Raw genomic sequence first — 22,970 nt, 5'->3', positions numbered from 1 at the left:
GCAAAGATAATAACTTTATATGCCATTACACAAAGTTACCATGTTTTGCTTCACTATCGTGTAGTTTAGAATTATTTGCAACCAAACTTTCCTGTCAAACAAGAGAATGCCATTTTCTGTAGACGCATCGTATGACAGGATCTACACAGAATGTGCAGTACAATTAATTAGTGTAGGAATTTGTCAGAAGAACTGGGCTTCTTGCATACAGTACTATACAACTTTTATGCACAGAGAAATTATTTTCCCATTGGCTCCAAAAGACTAAGTTGCATTGTTCTTGCCAGAGCAATCCAGGGCTATTCTCCAGTGTCCTCATTACTGTGGCTGAATAGGACAGAGCTTTATCACAGTATGAAACAAGTATTCTGACCTAAGGCATCATAGGGAGAACATTACTGCCATATGCTGCAGGTGCAAATCAGTAGCAGATAATGACCATGATAAACATGGTCTGTAGAGTTCCAGGATAGCCTTTTAAGCAAAAATATATCTTACATCTATAATGATGTAAGAAAATCTTGTTATGATTAATTCATTATGTCATGGTACCAATACCACCAAGAAGTAATCTTTAAGAAAACATCTTTCTGAATTTTGTCAAATTAATTCAAGTTAAATTAAGCTGATTACACTTGCATCTCATACATGATTACACTGAAATGTTCATCTTAAAATCTGAACTTTGTCTCATGTATTGAATACACAATAGCTTGCTCTAATTGACTGTAGGATTACTTGAGTATTTTCAGTGGGATAGAGGTATCTTTGATGGCCACAATAACTCCACCATGGTCCAGGTACAAGATGTGATGCTCTTCTTCAAAGACCTACAAATCAGAAAACAAAAAGTCCAACTAAGCAAATGCAGAAATAAAATGTATGAGAAAACCAGTGTTAAAAATCTTACATATTTCATAATGTCCACGCTGTAAACAGAAAAGGACATACAAATCAGATTAACTCTTACACTTCTCTCTTCTCCCAGTTGTAACAGAAAAGAAAGTTAAGCAGGTGAATCAGAAAATGTTCAGGTTCAAATCACAGTCAGATTAAACTGTCTAAAGTGATTTTAGCCCTAGCTTACATTCCTCACAGTATGCATTCTGCATTCTTTCCTATTATATATCACCAGGTGACCTATCACCTTACTTAAGTATTTGCCATATTCTTTATATCTTGCAGAATGAAATGCTTTGTAATCTAATTCAAAGAAAAATAGGAAAACTGTCACTGTCTGGGACTGTCTTGCATGCTCTTCAGACTCCACCGAAGTTTAAATAATTGGTGCCAGTGTTTTCTGCATTTCCAATGTCAATGATTTATTTAAATTCAAACTTTGTGATCACATAAGGAGGCTGCTCTGAGCTCTGAACCAAAATACATGTAATATTGATTTAATGGTATAAAGGATTCAAAATCTCCTAAATTATTTTCATTCATTTTTCTAGAGGTCATCAGTAGTACTAAAATAAATGAATAAGAAATATCCTATTTTCTGCATCTGTTATCTGTTTTAAGCTGGTGTTTACTCACGTTATTAGCCAGTGAAAGTTCATTTACCACAAGATCAAATGATAAAGTGAGAGTTTATGCACACACATAACAGTTCATAGAACACAGAGCTTCCTCCACACTTTGACAAAGCCCAAGAAAAAAACATAAAGGTGAGCTCAACCTTGCCTTGTGAATGAGAAAATGCAGACAATACACAATGTTTTTTTTAATGACAGTGCTAAACACTACACTTAGGAGATAAATAAGTAAGACCGAACCAAGGAGAGAAAAAGTCTTAATCATACAGCACATTCACAATTACTTCAAAAATAGCAAGCACTTAATTTGCCTTTAGAATTCAATATTCCTCTTATTTCGTAAGAACACGTGTTATGGGATTCCTAGGGTTTCGAGTGTTTGATTGGCTTTTTGGTGTTGTCAATTTACTGCCAGAACCCTGATATGGGACATTTACAGTCCTATCTACTTGTTCCATTCAGCTACACACTTTAGAAGACAATTCAGTGAAATGCAGACATTCATTTTAGATGTACTTCAAAAGGATGAGATCGCTTCAACTCAGATAAGCCAGCAGAGTTTTGATTCTCCTTCAAACTTCATTTGAACTTTTGCAGCATTGCCAGAACAAGAAGTTTCCAAAAGCTTAACCTTCATACAGAAGATAATGGAAGACATTGTCTGCATAACTTCATCCAATTTAGGGTTTCCCAGAAAAGCACCATGGCAATTCCTAGTGCACCATTTCAGCACACCAGGTTTACCCACTCCTGTGTAAACTATAGCATGCTATAAAGCACAGCAAACTCATTACAGGTATAGAAATGTCATATTTATATCATGCTCTTCTTGCATGCATTTCAAATACTTTCTAACTAGAAGGCAAGTATCAATTCCTGCATTTTATATAATATATATATTATATATATAATATATAATAATGAATTCATGAAATCAGAACCTGAAAACAATTGATAGGCATGTTCACAGACAGCCTAGAACTACGACCTCTCTCCACTAAATGACATCAGATAATAAATTCATAATGATTCTTACTAGTAGCCAAGAATCACAGAACTAAATTACTATAACCTGTTTCTAAATTTTTCCTTCTTTTGTAATGTTTTCGATAAATTTATTTGCTTTATAATTGTGAAGTCAACTTCTCTCTCTCCATCTCTCTCTCTCTGTTTGCTCCTGTGTCTATTGCAGGTTGTCTGTTGGGAGCAATTAAGAGAGCTCCATAAAATAACTGAACATGTCTAAATGACTCCATAGAAATTAATTGCACACAATTTTACTCTGAGATATCTTAGAAGTAACCAAAAATACTCGGTCACTTGCATCTCACAAAGCGACATCCATTTCTAAATCCAAATCTGTAATTTTCCTACAGCAGAAGGAGGTAGCTGGACCTTCACAGTGGTAAGAAGTTGGGATTGCATCCTTTACCATTGTGCTTAAAAGTATTACCATCCATCCCTTAAGATGTCTGCAGAAAAAAAAAAAAAAAAGTAGTCTTGCTTATACAAAGGTATTCCAGATTGCTTTGATATGAAAGGATTTGACACAGATAAAGAGAATTCCTACAACTGAACCACTGAACTGGAGCTCCAGAGACCTAGGTTCACTTCCTAGGTGCACTGTGTAACCTTAGAAGGCTAGTAGAATATATTGTGGCTCCACTAGATCTTCCATAGCAGATCAAACACAAAAAGCTTTCCTGTTCTTGTCTTTACTTTTATTTCTCTTGCATACATTCCAGGTCAATGCAGCTGCATGGACATTTAAGCTACTTGTCAATCAGCTCCTAAACCTGTTGTACATACAGTACACCATCACAAATTTCATTCTGCTTTCAAATGTTGTTCAGTACTGTTTTCAAAAAACACCAATAAGCAAGACAGGCATCATGCAACAGAAAGGCAGTAGAACTGTAACCAGCCCACATTGCATTATGGCTACTTAAAATCTTTGCTTTTATTTTTTCATTTACTGAAAGTATTAATTCTATGGAACTTAATTCTATGGAACTCTTTTTGGGCATTTTGATTTGTACCTATCAGCTGTGCTGTCTGCAATAGTAAATAACCCTGAATTCTCATGTGACCATACCACGTAAAAGCCATGGAAACATAAGTTCAGTTGAAATCATTCCAAGTGTACAAAACAGATTCAGACATTACTGAAGGAAAATGATCAATAGATTTTCTTTAATTTGAGGATGAACTACAAATATGGGGACTGGTCCCATTTACAAATCACAGACTGAATTCAAGTTAACAATGTGATGCTCTAGTACAAAAAAGAGATCTCCTCCTGAAGTGAGGTGATAGCCAAGATGTCAAGGGAAATCATTTCAGTCTGATTAGTAATTATAAAATTTATAATGTTGTATCCAGTTTCTCCATTCTTCAGGAGATTTTAGATAGTCTGATCGACAAACAACAAAAGGGAAAAGCAGTTTAGAAACTCCATCTCTTAGGAAAAAAGGCAGATTTGAAATTGCTTTCCTTCCAGAGGGTGGGGGGAGGAAAAGGGGGCGAAAAGCCTGTGCTATGGGTAGACATGATAATTGCCTTTCAACATCTGAAAGGTTATTTAAAGCTGACAGAAAACCTCAGCTCCCAAAAGACAGGAAGAAATCAGCTTACCTTGCAAAAATTGTGGAACAGCAAGAACAACTACAAAAAGCAAGGATATGCAAAGCAGCTTATGTTAAATGTTAAAAAATCTATGAAGTGAAGTAAAACACCATATAGGAGCACAGCAGAATCTCCTACAGTTAAGGATTAACAAATAGGCCTTGAAAATCTCTCTTTAAGTTGTTTCTGGTACAACTGATGTTGCTTCAGCGCAGGTGGTTGGATTATCTTCCACCTTCCTCCTAGGCCTACATTCCTATGAGTCCCAGTGCCAATATTGCTATTATTTCAGGAAAGCTTTTATTCAATTCCTTGAACAGTCTTTTTCTCCTAAGTTCTCCATATTTGCCTTTCTATATTGGTTTTTTTTTTTTTTTTTTCCACTCTACATAAGCAGATAGCTCTTTCTTCTCATAGTTTATAGACAGTTCTGCAACCTCATGTATGGAATGTAAGAAAGGTGACAGGGATTCAACAATCACAGCCTCAAAGTTTCCAAGGCAGAGACTTAAACCCACCCAAAAAAAATGTAACTGAACGTGAGCTTTGCTCTCCTTTTGCCAGCACAGAAAAGCTGTAACTTTCTATCCAAATAATTCCTGTATCACGGATGACAAAATTCTTGTCTTTTTTTTTTTTTCATGAGTTCCAACAGAGAAAGGAAAACACATGGATTGTATATATAGCAATCTACATTTTCATTCTGATAGCAAATATTGAGTAAGCTCTTCCAAGACTTCATAGCAGTTTTAATTAAAATCAAGTGAGCAATGGTGGGTTTGATTTTGACTGTCACAATAAGGATTAATTTGTGGCTGGTTTTACAGTTCGAACAGTCATCTTAAGGTCAAGTTCCAACACACATCATCTGTTGGAGTATCTCAAAAATAAAAGCAGCAAAATATGACTTTGATCTCCATCACTCTTTCCTTCTTATTTCTCACTCTATCAAAATTATGGAACTCTGGGAAATGGTGACAATAAAACATAAGAGGCCTCTGTTAAGTATGAGATAGCAAAGCACAAGCTGTAAATTCTGGAAGGCTTTTGCATTTAAACACCTATTTATCATCTGCTAGAATTCAATAAAGAATTTGGCATAAAATCTTATCTTTTAAAACTTAAAGAACATTACCATGATAAAAATAATATATATATTTTAAAAGTTCTTTTGCAGAGTATTAATGGCAATCTGCAATAGCAATATAAGAAAATGCCTGTGTTTACTCTTATGTCGAAGGTGCTGAGCTTAATAACACTAGTGAGTGCCTTTTCCCACTTACTTATTCTCAGATAATAACACAGCTTTTATTTCAGTAGAACACTAAAACACTGTTTTAACTGAAATAAAATACTTTTTGATATACTGGTACTTTGAATGCTGTATTTTCTTTTTTCTGGATATACATTAAAAGTAGATTACAAAACCTCCTCATGTCTTATTACTATTGTTATGGACATTTACACTCTTAAAGAAAATATCACTGAGGCAGAGCAGTTTAAAACAAAGTAAATTAGAAAGGTGCAATGTTTAAATCAACACTATGTATTGGAAACATAAGGCATCCAAAAATCAAATGTCATTTCAACTACTACAAGACTGGGATTTTTTTTAAAATACTTTAATGTATTTAGTCCTGTAATTGATTAAATCATACTAAAAGACATTCAAAGGTTTACTGCTATTTTTTTTTCAATCTCTTTTTGTGTTCTCATTTCCACTGGAGAACAAACTTTAAGCTTTAAAAGCAGTTTTAACTGCAAAGCAGAACAATTTCCTCCTTCCTATGCAATCCCTAGTTTTAAGCTTGGAATATTCAAACTGCAAGATTTAGCCCAAGTCTACTTCTTCATTAGCATAGGAAGATTACTGAAATTACAATAAACCAAACTGGACTGCAAGTTTCTTATGCAAGATACTTAGAAGATTTGTAAAGAGACCAAAATATTTGAGTTTCAGGAGAATCTGACAGCCCAACCAATTCAGATCTTTGCAAATCACCTCCTTAATCTCTCAGTATCCACATCTCACTTGCAAAATAATGGCCACCTGCCTCAAAAGAGTTGGTATATAAAGATAAGTTATGCATAATAAAATTCAACATATTGGGCAGATTTAAAATTGCCTGAAATTATTTCAGTTTCCTACCTGGCGCCATGTCTTCCCACAGTCAGCTGTGATGTACATTTCTTCTTTATACTCAACCAGCTGAGACCCCAGGTTACCTGTCACAAAAGATAAGGAAAGAAGAGGGCACCCAATTAACAAGAGAGACTGGAAATAGTCCTGGCAGCAGTCAGAGTGAGAACAAAACTCAGACGATGAGTGGTTTTATTTTATTACCAACAGACATAGTCTCTTAAAAAAAAAAAAAAAAAAAAAGTGCATCATATCTATATAATCTATATAATCTATTTATTTACATTCCTATAGTTGCATATAGGCAGGAGCAATGAGGCTTAATTCTGATATTAAAACGTGCATTTAAGATGTAAGTTCAAAATGTACATGAACTCAGAAGCCATACCTTAATCACATTATGTAAAATTATTCATTTTGAACTTGAAATGTTTTAAAAAAAGTTTTAAATGTAAGACTTTATGGAATGGTAGAAAAATCCAGGATCTAGATAAGTATAACTGAAAAGAGGGCTTATGGTCCAAAAAGCTCTGTAAATGCGAAAGTCTAGAGCAGAATTACTTGTTGTATCTAAGTATTCACCAAGAAGCCATGGAATATTTTGACAAATTACACTGAAGATTTGCAGCTAGCATTCGGATTACTGTGAAGATTACTGACTTTTGCATACAAAAGTCTTGAAACAAACTTTTAAATCAAGTCTGTAGAAGATGTAACCCCAAATTGTAAGATCTCTTGTAACTTGTGGTGCTTAAAACAGCAAGCCATTAAATCACCAGTTCACAGTGTTATAGTGGAGAACCAATCATAGCTCCAAATCCTTTCTAAACAATGTCCTTTTAGGGGATTTTGATTTAAATATATGCATTGCATGCTTTTACAGTAAAAAGAAAGAGAGAAGTTATCAGATACTCTTAAACAGAAGAGATTAGGAAAGAAAACCCATGAGATTACAATAGCAGTATGTAATTTCACTTGTGTGTTATATAAATAGCTGTTTTTACCACCAAAACAGATCTGTTTATGGTGTATGGTCATTAGAGCTGAAAGGTTCTGGAGAAGAATAACTACGTGCACTGCTCAAAATACATGCTCTATTTGGACCATCAAGACTGAGTGTGCTATGTCACTTAACGGTTTACCTATGTTATTTAATCCTGTATACAGCCTAGATGAGATGATGTTAAACTTCATGTAGAATCAGAGAATTTATAGGATGGAGTTCATTTATTTCAACTGCTCCTTCTTGGTTTTACCTCTTTCCAGCCAACTCCATGCTCTCATTTATCAAGTAGTTCATCACAGATATAGCTAGCTTTGTCATTTTGAAAATAAGACTCCACTCTTGGAGGCCATTAGGCTCCTGGATAAATGCCAATTATTGTCTCTCTTACCTTCTTGTCAACAGAACTCTATTTACATGAGTAGATCTTTATTTTGAGAAGTGCTATGGAGCTGCACTTTAAAAAGTGCAGTGGTAAACTGCCTTAGCTAATGGAGAATAAGTCTGTAAACTGACATCATTAACTTTTGTTTCATTAGAAAGACTTTTATCCAGCTGACACACTAATAACAAAGGTATCAGCAAGATCTTTGCAACTGCAGCTTTGTCAGCCATGACTTCTCCTTGCTCTGGTTTTACCTCTATTGTCTTTTCTTGGTAAATGAACAAAAGGAAATGGATTCAGTTATAGTTGGAGAGAAACACTATTCTGTCAAAAATACAACTAATGACAAAATTGGCATGGAGATGGATTGCTTTGGGAAAAAACACTGCTCTCTGACCTCTGAAAGGAGCCCATTTTATGGTCAAGGTTAAAAAAAAAATCAAATGCAGAGGTGATGCATGCAGGGACTTCTGATTGCTGATGTAATGCTCTGAGCATTGATGAAAGTTGAAATGTCCAATACTTCCAGTTTTTTTAGGAGAAACATATCTACCACTTCATTTTGGAAACTTCATAAAGTGAAATCTACAAATTACGTCTCCAAACCTTTCTATTTAATCTATGTAAAAAGAGAATTACGAGTTTTCCCTATTTAAAGAATTATGTTGTTTAAACTTTTATACTCTAGTAAAATGCAACCTCAAAGATGTTGTTATATTTGAGTAAAAAGTTTTGATTCAAGGCTCTATCTCAAAGTGTGTGGTTTTATTGAATTAAGTCAGCTAACAAGCACATGTAGCAGCACCCCATAAACTCTTTTCCAGCAGCTCCAATTCACTTCAAATGAAATGCAAAGAAAGTCCTGACATTAATAACCTTATAAACAAATAACAGCAAAGTCACACAAGCACAAGCACTCAGAAAATAGAGCCGAAATACCCTAAAATTTCTTTTCTGTGTCTGAATGCAATTATGAGCATATTTGTGCTGAGTGGTGGCCAATAAAACGTAACAAAACTGACATCACAATCAAGGGATACAGAAGGTAAAAAATAGCCAAATTCTGTTCAGCTCTTAAGACTGGGAGCCAACACTTCAGTCAAAGACATCAAATGTCTCATCCAAAAAAAGAACAGTCTTTAAATGCCATCCTGCTACCCACCATATCCTGGTATGTTATAACTGTAACACAACCCACAGATATAACAGCAAGCTGGTTGTCTGGAGAATCGTGCTAAATTTTATGCTCTTTATTATAGTTATAAAAGTCTGAAGTAACTCCTCAGATGTGTCAGTACAACATGGAACCCTTTCATCATTTTATTGGGTATTACATCTCAAAATCCTTCTGTGGTAACAAGTAAAAGTAATATAATACACTGAGCACAATTCAAGTTCACACTGAAAAAGTTACTGCATCTGGAATGGGTGAGGTAACCATAAAATGCAAGTTCCAACTCTACAAGAGTGGCAAGGCTGAAAGTACAGGGGCAGACTGCTGTTCCATGCATTTCTCCAAGCTATTCCTAACTTTGCACGTGCCAAATTGACAGTTGATAGCACAGTGATCTGATTTCTGAAATAAAACTGCATTTTAATGATGATCAGTGGACAGTCAAGCTCTCTTGAAATGTGGTATAGCTGTGAGAACACAGACATCAAGAGAGTTAGTTAAAGTTCCAGCTCAGGCATTTTAGCAGATATCTACAGTTATGCAAACATGGGAGTTCAATTTCATTTACAATTTATTATTAATTTACACATTTTAATCACTACTTATCACTGTATTAGTCAAATTTTTAATGTGATTTTAGACATGCTTACCATGAGAAGAAATAATCTCCATAAGCAACACTTCAAACATGGAAAATCTTTTCCAGCCACTGAAATTTAGCATACAGGCAGGTACCTACTCCAAAAAGGTAAATGCCCTGTGCCTTCACTGACTGTTAATTAATGCAGCTGTGACATCTCTTTAGCCAATGAACAAGCTAAAATGTCATGGTTTGTAAACTACTAGTCAGCACAGAAGATGCATACAACCAATTTGTGTTTCAGTTCCCAGATAGACTGTTTTTTTGCTTGGCAAAATGAAGAAGTGTTGACTGAGGGAGTGATTCACACAGAGTCAGGGAACATGACATGAGAAAAGTCTTTGGGAATTGCAGGATCTTCACTCTAGGAAATGCTCTGTCATCTCCCCGTTCCCTCATCCTTTCTGTAGCGGCAGCTCCGTATGCTACTTTTGTGAAAAATGTTATAAATTTATCACAATATATGCAATGTATTTGAGCCAGATGTGACAAAAAGTAAACTGAACTTTCCAGCACTTCCTCGATGTGCAAAATTTACCGCTTGCTTGACTTGCCACCTGGACTGGAAACTAAGCAGAGAATTACAGTAAACCAGCACCTGAAAAGTCTACACTTCTCTAAACATTCTTCATAAAAAAGTCCTTCACAAGTTTATAGCAAAAAAATTTACACATCAATTGACACACATTTCATAGCTGATGCTGTGAAAAAAGAAGTCGCTGCCAAGATCAAAATGCACAAAAATCAAATGCAAAATCTTATTACATTTCTTAAAGGGAGCAAACCAGTTACTTGAATGAACACTTTAATATGCAGCTATAAAACTTCATATTCTGTCTGCAAAATTTATATATATTTATAAGCTACAAATACATTTTCCTTAGAACTACTTACACAACTTTAATAGAGTTCAATTTTTACTTGTAAATGTGATTTATAAAAGATGCAATTTTAACACCAAATTATTACATTTTCCCCAAAGGTTCTAGGCATTAATGCTATTTCCTGTTTAATTATTCTTTTAAATGAAAACAATAATCAGATATCTCTGTGGTCTACATTTCAAGCTGACTATCAAAACAATCCTTAAGTCACAGGTTATGTTTTCAATTGTCAGAAGCAACTGTGTTATATCACCTTTCTGTTATGTAGCCAATCTCCACACTACAGCGATTTTGTTGCTGCTGTTTAGCCTTCTGATTAACAACCACAATGCTCTCATTGAGAGGAGCAGTTTCATTGTTCTTATGGTTACAAACAATTCTCTGATTTCCAGTTCTTATCCAGTTGTTGTTTATACCACACATACACTGAACATCTCTTTACTTCCATTTGTTTCTATCCCATGGTTACACTTTCAGGAATAAATCATATTCTTTATTGGCCTTTACTTTTCTCAGCTAATGAGATTCTCCATGTAAACAGAATCTCTGCTTCCATCAATTGCCAAGTAGTCCTTCTTAGCATCTGCTCACTGGTCCTGAAAAATGATTATCAGAACTGTACACACTGTTATTAGTACAGTATTTTGCCAGATAATTAATATTTCCCTCTCCCTGTTGGCTATTATTTACCTACTTTACCCTCAGAATACATTTCCCTTTTCCACAGCACAATGCACTGATGGTTCATAGTCACACTGATCAACTGACATTCCTGGATCTATATCATCATCTGCCATTTGCAGATGATGTGCTCTCACTAATTCTAACAGTGAAATTCCAATAGAGTGTAATGTAGTCCAGATAATCTGATTTCTGTATGTGCAAAGAAACCAGTACTTCTGCTGATTTGCATGTGATTATCAACTTTGGGAATCAGGACAGAAAAAAAATGCAAGCTTGTATGTAAATTATTTCTGATAAGAAGGGTAAGTTTACAAGGATATCAGGTTTGCCAGATAAGACTGGGTACATGCACTGAATCTACATGACCCGAGCATTCAAATCATACAAATGCAAGACAAAATCAGAGCTGAGTCAGGTCATCTGTTTGCAAGCATGCAGATGCTCTTTCATACTTACAAAACAAAGTCCTGCTCTGTTTGCAACCTTCAACCAAAGTTAAATATATTGCACTATCCCTGGAAATTTTTTCCTTACTTTAGCTAGTGGCAATGAGTGATGGTGTGTCTTCCATTTTAATTCCATTACAAGTCGCTCAACAATCAGGTCAGATGTAACACATCAGACAGTTTCTTAATGATATCTGGATGAAATTAAAAAGGCTCTCATGTTGAGGAAAGCTGTTGATAAGCTTATTTACCAGGCATGGTAAGACATCAAAGTGATAAAATCATACAGAATCATTTAGGTTGGAAAAGACCCTTAAGATTATCAAGACCAACCATTACCTTACACTATCAAGCCCACCCCTAAATGATGTCCATAATTGCCACAATCCCATCTCTTAAATACCTTCAGGATAGCAACTTCACCATCTCCCTGGGCAGCCTGTCCCCATGCCTAACCATCCCTTACATGAAGAAATTCTTCCTGACATTCAATCTAAACCTCCCCCGGTGTGACATGAGGCTGTTTCCTCATGTCCTATGTCACTTGTCATCTGAGAAAAGAGAACATCTATCTTGTTACAGCCTCCTTTCAGGTAGCTGCAGAGAGCAATAAGGGTCTCCCCTCAGCCTCCACACTAAACAGTCCCAGTTCCTTCAGCCATTCCTCAATGGTCTTGTTTTCCAGGAAGGAATTAAGTGCAAAGTACTCTTCTTCAACCTGCCATCCATGTTATCACCTCAGAGCTGTGCACTTTAGAAGTATCCATAAAACCCAACCAAATGAAAATAAACCAAAATCCCCCAGAGTATCAATTAATCACACCAGATAATAATGCAAGAACAGAGAAAAATGAAATACAAGTATCAGACTAATTTATAAAACCACATTGCTTAATTTCATTCCAAAAGGCAGCGGCATAAAGTAAGAACCTCCATCAGAATAGGAAGTACCTTTATGTAAAAGAAGATCCTTGAGATGGTTATTTTTTTTTGAAACACTGAAATGCATTAAATGTGAATTAAATATCTACTTAGATACTTCCAAGAAATGTATCCACAAAGGCATCTTATACATTCTTAGTCTCATTCTCATCAATAAAAACATAGCAGCATTTTCCATTTAGGTCTGCTTCCAGTAAAATATCTTAAACTCCATTTACTGTAAGGAAATCTAGTTATATTGAAGTAATAGCAGCTGTCATTGTCTTTCAACACCAAATATGTTTGCCTTGAAATTCTCAGGAAATTTTCAATGTAATAACCCTTTTATAAGACACTAGCAGAAATCATTATTGATTAAAACCAGATACATTTTGATGAAAAGAGAAATAACACGTGTGTATTTAATCTAAACATAGTTCAAAACAACGGAATAAAATAATGAGACTTAAAGAGCACTTTATAACTGTTACATTTCAAGATTTTAAAGCAAAGGAAAGGAAAATCAAATGAAATGAATAAATGAATCACAAGGGTATAAAGTAAAACAGACTAACGTGAATGATGTTTTTAGTGATGAGTAGTCAATACTCAGAGGAAATTTCTTTTATTAAATTCCACTTCACAGTAACGTGGTCTCATATGTGTGTTATAATGGAACAGCCACAACCAGCATTGCTCTCAGCACTAAGACACACTTGCCTCTTTCACTTCATCTCCCTTTAGGTGGAAAGGAATTAGTAAATATTACAAAACAAATGATCTTTATAAAGAACAAAGACTTGGCCACTGTTTAGATTTATTGGATTTACTGGGCTGTTCATGATGCCAGAGGAGATGGTAAAGATCTTCACTTCCAGGCAACATGACAGGTCCTTCAGCCATCACCATTGCTTCATACTTCACTAATGGAGAAAGAGACACTAAACAACACAGAGAAACATAATGGCATTAACTGTTACAGATCTGTCCTAGAAGACTGAGCTCTGGGGGATTCAATTAACTTTTACTACATTTTTTGATCCAGGGATCCTGTAAAAGAACGTTCTTCAGTGAGAACATTCTTCAGTGAGAGCCTTATTTTGGTAACGTTTGTAGAATGGTAAATGCCATAATCCAAAATACTAGATCAATACTAAATCAACAATTCCTACTACATTTCAGGTCTTACAAAATAATGTCGTGCTTTTACCTGCCCCCATGATGAGCCCTGGTGCAGTATCCTTCGTATGGACTGTTCCTGACACATATGGATTATCTGCCCAGCGGAGATGGAGGTGAAGGTAGCAATCAGGCTTGTGGGGGAAAAAGAAGGGAAGTTTAAAAAAAAAAAAAAATGCTGGTAACAGTTATGCTTATATGATAATGAAAGCCCACACAGAGAACAGTTGCACTGATGTATCCCTATAGAGAATGGCTGTTTGGAGTCAAGACCAAAACACGAAGCGAAGCCATTTAACAAGAGTCTGTCTCCATAGTCTGACTCTGACAGTAAAAAAGAAATTGGCATGAAATTATTGCATAAAAAATCCATGTGACGGAACTGCTTAAAGTCTCTAGCTAGCAGCAACAGTAATAATTAGAACGTTTGCTGGTCAATTAGGTAAAATGATGATTAATTTAAAAATTACTAAAATTTCTTTTCTAGAAAAAAAAAATCATATAAAAATAGTTTAATGACTTTTGGATGATCACCATCTCTCTTAGCTAAGCAACTTACTGCCTCTTGCACTTACTGCCGTGGCACTTGGAGGTCATTATTGCTGCCTGCCAGTGGTGCTCAGGAGCTGCTGCTTCTGCTATTCTTCCACTGATCTGAGAGCTCAGATTCAGGACCCATAGGTTTAAGACCTATAGCACAGTCTGAAATTTTCAAATGGCAGCCCACATCTCCAGCGCTCCCCTTTCTATGTGGAGAAGGATTACATTTCTGCCAGTAGCAGGACTGAAACTATTTATTTTGCCTAGAAATTCAGAGCCTGGAGTCCCCATGAATGGAGTGTCAGTGACAAAGCTTTTCAGTACAGTGCAAAAAACTATGGGTAGGACTACAATATCATCTTAAAAAAAAAAAAGAAAAAGACTTTTTGATGCAATTAAATGTGATTTTTATTTCCAAGCAACTGTCAAAAGCTCCTTTAACAGGGTTATCTTGCTTTAAGATGAAATAAAAGTATAAAAGACAGAAACAAAAAAGGTATTGGTAAGATATATCTGATGTGCCTCATATCCTGAAACAACTTCCTGTTGTGATTGTTCTGAATTGAGTTGTGTGGTTGGCACACAAGAAAAGCTGTCCTCTTTGCATCAAATTAAGCTCTAAAATAAGTAATGCAGAGCTACAGACAGAGTCATGACTCACTGTACAAGATGACTGGACTAACAGCTAGCAAAATCACTGCTCATGTCTTGCAAGTAGATTTGTGTATTAATTTAGCTGGTAAACTCAGCACAAAGCTCCTGGGTTGCCTGCACTGCTACACATACTGTCCATACAAATAATTCTTTTGCACTTCAGACAGAGGATGGGACCACTTACAGGTTTGCAGTTAGTAGGTTTTCCATTCATATCAATGTCTGGAGGGTTTAGAAAATCCCAGTCACGGCCTTTGTTGTAGGTTATTAGGGTTGTAACTTTCCCATCAATCTTCTGGTTGGCCAGAAAGACTCCTTTTACACCTCTGACCTGAAGCATAAATGAGAAAAAGTTATTAACCAGCATATACACATTTTTTTTGGCAAGGATTATTGCTGATCAGCTGCTCTTTTGTGGCTCTGAACTGCATGCCTCTGGTATTTTCTCCATTAGGGAAATGAATGATAGCTTAAAAGAGAAAAAATAAAAATAAAACAAAGTATTAAGAGGGAAAGGACAAAGAGGTAAGATCTCACATCAAATTAGAAGGTTTCATTAAGAGTGTCCCTGTTTACCTTGTGATTACTTAGAGGCTTTCTGAATTATTGAAAAATTCTTGGAAACATCTATCTACTCATACATCATTTCCAGCATAGTATAGCTGCCCAATTGTGCAGGTCTGAGCATAAACAGGAATATCTGCCTCTTACTATTTACTCTTTATCAGAAATATTTAGAGTTTCTTGGGGTTTTTTCCTCCTTTTTCTTTTTTCTCCCTATTCTCCCCCTCCCCCAGATACCACTAACTTCCTTTGATATACATTTTAAAAAATGTCTGTACTTAGGCTGAAGAGAAGGCATCCATACCGGCAGGCTAAAGATTTGGTCTCTATTATTCATAAATATATTTCTTTTTCTAAGGAACTGACCAAAGTCTACTGAGATTATATTCTGCTGGTTACAGTATTACCGTAGAACTTGGAAATACATTTAAGTCCAGAGAATCAAATTTTCCATAACTATTTTGTTACCCAAAGTTCTCACAAGCTCCTTCCCCCTTGAAACCCACGTACATGTGATTAGCTTACTCCTCCAGGATGCTGGAAGCTCAGCATTGACTCCAAGTCAGCAGTTAACTGCATGGTAGTGCAGGTGACAAAAGAAAGAGTGGAAAAAATAAGGAACGTGCATTGTTAACTGTCAAAGCCACTTCAACTTGCTGGGAATTTATTATGCATTCCATCTTCCAAAGAGAGCATGAACATGAATATGACTGAAATGCTGAGCAGTTCAAACATGTACTGAGGATGGTAGAGTTGCATTTCAATTACTGCGCATATATTTTTTGTAGTGAACACTATTAAACATTTAAGCAGTAATTAGATCAAGGACTGCAAGGGAGGAATCCCTCTTCTTTTGTAGATGGCAAAAACAGTGATGCATTGTGAATATTTTTTTCTTCTTTCAGTCTTGCTTAATAAATGCTCAATCACTCAATGTAATCATTTGGTGAAAGTCAGACTGAAAAAGTTCTTCGTTCCCATTCCCACCTCTAATCCAGCCAAGTGGCTAGGGTAACCTCACCTCTCCAGAATATGGAGTTTGAATCCTATCAGGCACAGAAAGATCATGAGAAACATTATTCCAGTGTCTCAATTAATTACACCTCACCAATGCTCTAAAAGATAAAAGTTGACCAGCACTTCAGCAGCTCTGTTTTGAAAGAAAGGCATAAATCCTACTTGAAATAATAAAAGAGTTTCCAAGAGGCATCTATCTTCAGAGAACGTTCACAGTGTGGAGTGGTGCATTAGGCTAAAAATAATAATAATAATAATAATAAACAAATAAAAATGGTAATTACGCTGCATAAAATTGACAGCTTTAAAACATCCCTGCCACTATATAGCACTTTCTAACATATTTGTCTTGTGACCTATGGAAACTCATATCTGACTTTTCTGTAAATATTTTAAGATCTGCATATTGAATTTACCCACTGGGTTCAATTGTGATGATGAGACAAATTCTTTGTCACTTTCCACTCCTTGACTTATTTTCCTGGTCTAAAAGTGGGACATTAGTGTCTTTCTACAACAAAAGGAAAAGAGTTGCATAGCAAATAACATGCTGTGCAAAAGAGGACATTTAAACACCAGGGAGTGTTTAAGTGCTCAGCCACAATCCAGAAGCTACCTAAAATATGAAAGTAGTTTCCTAGAGTAAGACAAGTCAGGGAATTCAAGAATGCCATTCCTTTGGCTTTCTTTTGATTTTTTTAGTGTAGCTGTTTTTCCACTTTTTTACTGTGGTTCCCCAGTACTTTTAGAAAGGTCCTTTGCACTTCACAAACCTATTGTGTAAACACTTTTGCTGTTGTGGCTTTGTATTCTGTGATAATAATTACTGCACTTTTCTTTTAGTAACAGTTGAACAGTATTTGATGCTAGTGTTCAGATGGGCCCACAGTGTTTATTAGCAGCAGTTACTGAAATACAAAAAAATGCATTTATATAACAAGTATACGATTAAAATTTAATGCCTAAGAGTCACTGTTTAGGCAAGAAAGTAAGCATGGAGAACATATGCTCCAACTTGTGGAGCTCTTTCTCATACAGGAAACAAACCAGTATCCAGTACAGAAGTAGCACATTTGTCTATCTATTTTCAAATATGACTGAGTCAAATTTGTGACTGAGTCGTGTCGGCGGCACTTTATACAGATTTCAATGGCATACTGCTTTTGGAGAGTTAATACTATGCCATTCTTTGATATGAATATTTGGCAATTATTCCCCGTTCACATTTGCAACGTTAGCAGAAATGAAATACTGTACAAAGAAGCTCATGTACACAAGAGAAAATGAAAGCAGACAAGTAAAAGATCTTATAATAGGTACCAGCCAAAGATGAAGTGAAGACAGCAGAAGGAAATGAAGAACAGTGAAAATTTTAAGAATTACACACTGATGGAAATTGTCAACCACTGAAGATCACCTCTGTGTTGAAGATTTCTGTTCCAATTATGGGATACATGCATTAAAATGTCCAGAACGAAAATCAAAATATACTAAAAAAAATTCCCCCAAAACACATTCCCAATGTCTTCAACTTATCTTTATTAGCTATAAAGTGTAAATAATCCATATGCTACTTGTAGATATGAGTAGATAATCACTATTTAGTAAAGAAGATAAACACTATTTATTTATTTTACAAGCTATCTGAAAGCTGCAGGCTTTCTTACTTTAAGCAAATAAAATTGCCCTCTTATGATGCAACCTAATTCCAAAAACAATTCCAAAGATGTAGATCTGTCTTTCAATTACTCCATCACTTGCACATATTCTTTTTAATGAAACCCTACGAATTAATTCTGTGCACACAACAACCTAGGATCTCTCACTTTTGTTCATTAACGCTGTGAAATTCTTAAATTATGAGTGACACTTAATTAAATAATTAACTGTTGTAGACAAAAGGAGAGTGAGAGTTGGCATCTCCACACAACTGATGTGCTCTAGGTGATGCTGAGAGAAGAGATAGTACCTTAATCTCTTATGGCTTTGCATCCTGCAGGAATGACCAAAAGCAATGAGCTGCAAAATACTGCTCCCAGTAATATCACCCTGTGGGAATGTGGCACACGATCTACAGCTTTACTTATTAAAGAAGCCCCATTTCTAAATAGGGTCAGCATAGAAAATAATCTGTTCTTAAATTGGTAATTAGTAAATGTTTTACTCTAGCTATTTGAAAAGAAAAAGCTAATCAATGATGAAGGAGATAAAGCAGAAAAAAAAAATGCTATCATGTTCCCACCAAGAATAGCCTGCTTAGAGCCATTTAGCACCTCTGTAAGTGCAAGACTTGTAATCAGAATTACTGCAGACCAGTTTCCACAAGAAGGCTGGTACATTTAGGAAGTCCTGTTTGTAAAAAACAAACAAACAAAACAAAACAAAAAAAACACAAAAACAAAAACAGAAAACTAACACCAGACAAGTTAGAGCATAACAGTGGCCAAAGTGGGTCAGAACAAAGGTCCATGCTGTTTGAGATCCTGCTAATGTCAGTCCTATATGCTCTAAGAAAGAAAGAAGGTGCAAATGTACATCTTGCTTCACATGAAAGTCAGCAGCAGGAAGAATTGAATTGATGACAAGTTTGTGCCTTCCAAAACACTATATTCTTTATTCATTTACCTCGCAAAGCACACAAGAGGTAAGATCAAAGATAGAACTGTTCATAAGATAGCATCACATGGCAAAAGCTGCTGGTACAATACACCCTGTGAAAGCAAGTGAATTTGCTGTCCAGTATTTCATTTTGTTGATTCTTCACTTGTCAGAGGTGACACAAAACCTAACACAAGGCTCTCAGGTTTACTATTTAAAGATCTATGTGCTATGAGACTCTAAGTCAGGAAGTGTACCATGGAGAAGAAAAAAAAGCCATACACAGGCAGCTACATAACTTCCTCCTTCAATAATAAATTGTGCTGTCAGCTCCATTTCTCACATGCAGAAAGCCTTGATCAACTCTGGTTTTGCACATCTCCGTAACGTCATATCAATTATCTAGTTCTTACAGCTCACAGCACACTAGCAGGAAAGGAGAAAAACACATATATAGTATGATGCACTAACAGCAAGAAAGAAATCCTAGCCTCTTCACATTAAAAACAACTGTGAAAATTATTTATATTCATAATTCAAATAAAAGAATAAACACTCCACCTAGACCACAGGCATTGGAAGAACTAAAAGCCTACCTCCAGAATATCTATCAGGACATTCTCTTCTGGCTGTTTCGTGCTCCGGACGTTCTCCAGCAGGATGGAGTAGTAAACGCCTTGTGGGTCGGACTGGTACAGATTGTATGTGTCTGTCTGGTACCATTCCTGAACAGCCACAAATACCTGGTTTTCATCCGTACTGATTATCTGTAAATCCTGTAAGAAAAGAAAGTACAAATGACTATTTTTTCCACTATTTATTGGCACAAAAAGTAGGTCTGCCAGAAGAGCTGAATACTAGTGTGGGGAAAAATGCGTCAGGAAGCTAGATAACAGTAGTCTCCCAGCCTAACACTAACCAGCATGCTGCATCCCACCAGTCTGAGGTGGCTGGGCTCTGCCTTCTGGCTTGAGGTCATCAGAGGGATGATCCCACCAGCTCAGTAAAGACCAAAAATCATCAGTGTGTGAAAGCTTTTACAGGAATAATTAAACAAAAAACATGGTTTCCGGCTTTCAACATGAAAACAAGTGCTACTGATTCTACCATTAGGACTCATGAGTGAAAAGGAAAAAAGAAAAGTGAATGATTTCCTAGATCTGAATGCAAGTCAATGGAAAACTTGTGTGTTTTGTAACACTGTAACCTAAGAAATAATCCTCAGGTACTCACACAGCTAAGAACTATTTTGTCTATAACACATAACATAGCAAAAAGAGGACCCAGCAGTTACACAGACAGAGTAGCACATATTGTGCGTTGATGTCTGTTATACTACTGAACAGTGCCTACTGAATTAAATATTCAGCAATAATAAAATGAGAGTCGTCATTCTGCGTTTTCTCAAGAATCTCAGGCATGAATATTGCAATAGCTTTCTTAACAGTTTTCTAGCTCCTTCACTCCAAACTTCTCAGACAAAAAACACAGAGATGGGAAAAATAATTTAACACTAATATTAAACAGAAGAAATAAATCAGAAAGTGGCAACACTGAGTTGAGCTTAGCAAACAATAAAAGGGCCTGCGTTTACAATTGGATAAGGTTGCAGAAAGTCAGATGTTAGGGCTACATACAAAGTGACATCTAGCCATGGAGGCAGAAAACTTGTAAATTCTTTATGACATTCTTGGTACTTATTAGGGAGATTGTATAGAGTGCTGGTCACCCAGTAACTGAAAAAAATAACTGGGGTGATGGAGTGAATATGAAATAAAGCTAGCAAAAATGTCAAGAGAATATAAGTTTGGGGAAAATAAGCTTTAAAAATGAAGGTTTCAACTCCTGCCTTAAACCACATAATACTGAAGTCACCTTTCCATTTACAGTGTGAGATAGTTGCCCTGATTAGCCTATAAGTAAAGATAGAATTGAAACAGTCAGAAGAAAGAGTAAATAAATAGTACTTTGTTCTTATGATTTGGTTTTTTTTTCATGGAAAATCTAAAAAAATTAGTCTTCTGTGCGTGATGCCACAGTTTGCAGCAAAGCTATTCTTTACATTATTATGCCATGAACAAAAACAATACTGCAGTGAATGCAGACACTTTTACTTGGCACTGGTGACACCGCACCTCAAGTACTGTGTTGAGTTATGGGCTCCTCACTCTGAGAAAGATATTGAGGCACTGGAATGTCCAAAGAAGGGCAACAAAGAATGATCTGAGGAGGTCTTTTCCAACATAACCCAAATATGATTCAAAGATCCTTCCCTGCCCCCACATACAGGTGGGCTGCAGTGGCTGCAGAGGTACCCCAGTTGCTGACTGACAGCCTGGTTGTCATCCTCATATCTCAAACAGTGTTAGGAGCTGCAGGTGCAGAGGAAGAAATGCATCCAAAGCTAAAATGTGTGGTTAAGATGAATTCTGGAAAGTCTGGAAAGACTGGGTGAAAGAGTGGTTTGGCTGGAGTACCTTACTGCAATAAATGTAGTCATAAGGCTGTGATTCTTACCAAGAAAGAGGGACACAGATTGTTTAGTGCACTCTTTTTATCAGGGAAGAACTTAACAAGTCCTGGTTTTAGCAAGAAAAATTGTCTTTCCACTTCCTTGAGCTTGGTTCCTCTCATCTAGCATTTACACTTTCAGATTTCCAGTGCAGCCTTACTGCTATTTCTTTTTGCAGTGATTTCTTTTTCCCTCAGGAAGCAGAGCAGTCCTTCAATTACACTGTTTTGCATTAATCCTGCATAACACTTTCTACCCACAGCCTTGATATAATTCTCTGAGAAAATTAATTGACAAACTAAGGAAAATTGCAGATTTCATGTCTGATTCTTCAATATCCCTTAAAATCTCAAATGACAGACTTTTTAAAGTCTAGCTGAAACAAAATATGACTGTCATGTCACTCTTCTATTCTTCCTGTTGCTGGAATGCTGAATTTAAAAGGAAGAAAGTGATGGATAAACACAACATGAGTCTTCAGTGTGCCACCTCCAACCCATCAGCCCACTGCACGTGACAATGAGAAGTCAGAAAGCTTTGCTAGGTTGAACTTACTGTCCAGGGCACTTCAGTGAGGAAAATATAAAAGAAACTCAAAATTACCGTTTTTCAAATCTTACAATTCATGTCAGAACTCCACCCCCTTCCCCACAGACATTTAATGCTTAGGCTGCGTGACACATTAACCTAAGCAAGTGAAAAATTAAACAGGGAATCACAAGGAAGAAATTTATAGCAAGTGCAACAGCAGTAAGCACTCAGAGCTGTGTAGTCGCAGCCTTGACCTCCAGATGCACCACATTTATACCCCTGTAATCTCTTAAGTACAACCAAGGTAACAGGATAGCACACATCCCAAAGATAATCTTCCTAATCTTCCTTGCCTGGCTGAGTAAAACGGTGCAAGAAGAGAAATCAATAACAAGCTACACTGTGAAGAAAAGAAGAGTTCCTTGAATCCACCTCCGATGGATTTGTACAACTTGGAGCCGTTCAGATCGATGGCTGCTACAGCACAGATTCACTTGCTGGTGCCATGACACCTCCTGAAAAACAAATACTTCCACTACATCAAATACCACCACCACCCGCATTACTATTTTGTTTCTCTTTATTTTACATTTGATAGACACTCCAAAATCACTTCAGAAGGATGGAGATGCAGCTGCACACTGCTCTGATGCTTGGCATGGAGAAACAGCCCATCTTGGGTGTAGGGGCTCCCAAGTAGAGAAACAAGTCCTGGGGGATGAACCAGTTGCTAAATGAGCTCTCACAGACCCTTGACTTAGTAATTCAACCATAACGCAGCCACAGCTTCAAGACAGTTTTGCCTGCTGACAAAAAGGCTGCATGAATCTTTTCTGCCACTTCTGCTGTTAATGAATGGACCCATTTAAGGTATCCTTGAAACAGTAATGAAAAGAGGGAGCGTGACAGAGCAGGGAATACATGCTTCAACAGACTGA

At 36.3% G+C, this 22,970-nt stretch overlaps 1 protein-coding gene across 9 annotated transcripts in view; it reads right to left on the bottom strand.

Moving 5' to 3' along the window:
• Positions 1-22,970, bottom strand: part of SORCS2 (sortilin related VPS10 domain containing receptor 2) — a 564,376-nt gene that overhangs the window by 48,454 nt on the left and 492,952 nt on the right. For all 9 annotated transcript variants that reach the window (XM_090139694.1, XM_090139696.1, XM_090139695.1 and 6 more), the window contains 5 exons: positions 19,586-19,765; positions 14,995-15,141; positions 13,648-13,750; positions 6,310-6,386; positions 739-830 (listed from right to left, as the gene is read on the bottom strand). In XM_090139694.1, coding sequence (XP_089995820.1) covers positions 739-830; positions 6,310-6,386; positions 13,648-13,750; positions 14,995-15,141; positions 19,586-19,765 — 599 coding nt within the window. The remainder of the gene's footprint in view (positions 1-738; positions 831-6,309; positions 6,387-13,647; positions 13,751-14,994; positions 15,142-19,585; positions 19,766-22,970) is intronic.

This window comes from Phasianus colchicus, chromosome 4, assembly GCF_987193195.1.
Source record: "Phasianus colchicus chromosome 4, bPhaCol1.hap1.1, whole genome shotgun sequence".
NCBI lineage: Eukaryota > Metazoa > Chordata > Aves > Galliformes > Phasianidae > Phasianus > Phasianus colchicus.
The sequence above is the reverse complement of the archived record's forward strand: the minus strand, read 5'-3'. Positions and strand labels throughout refer to the sequence as shown.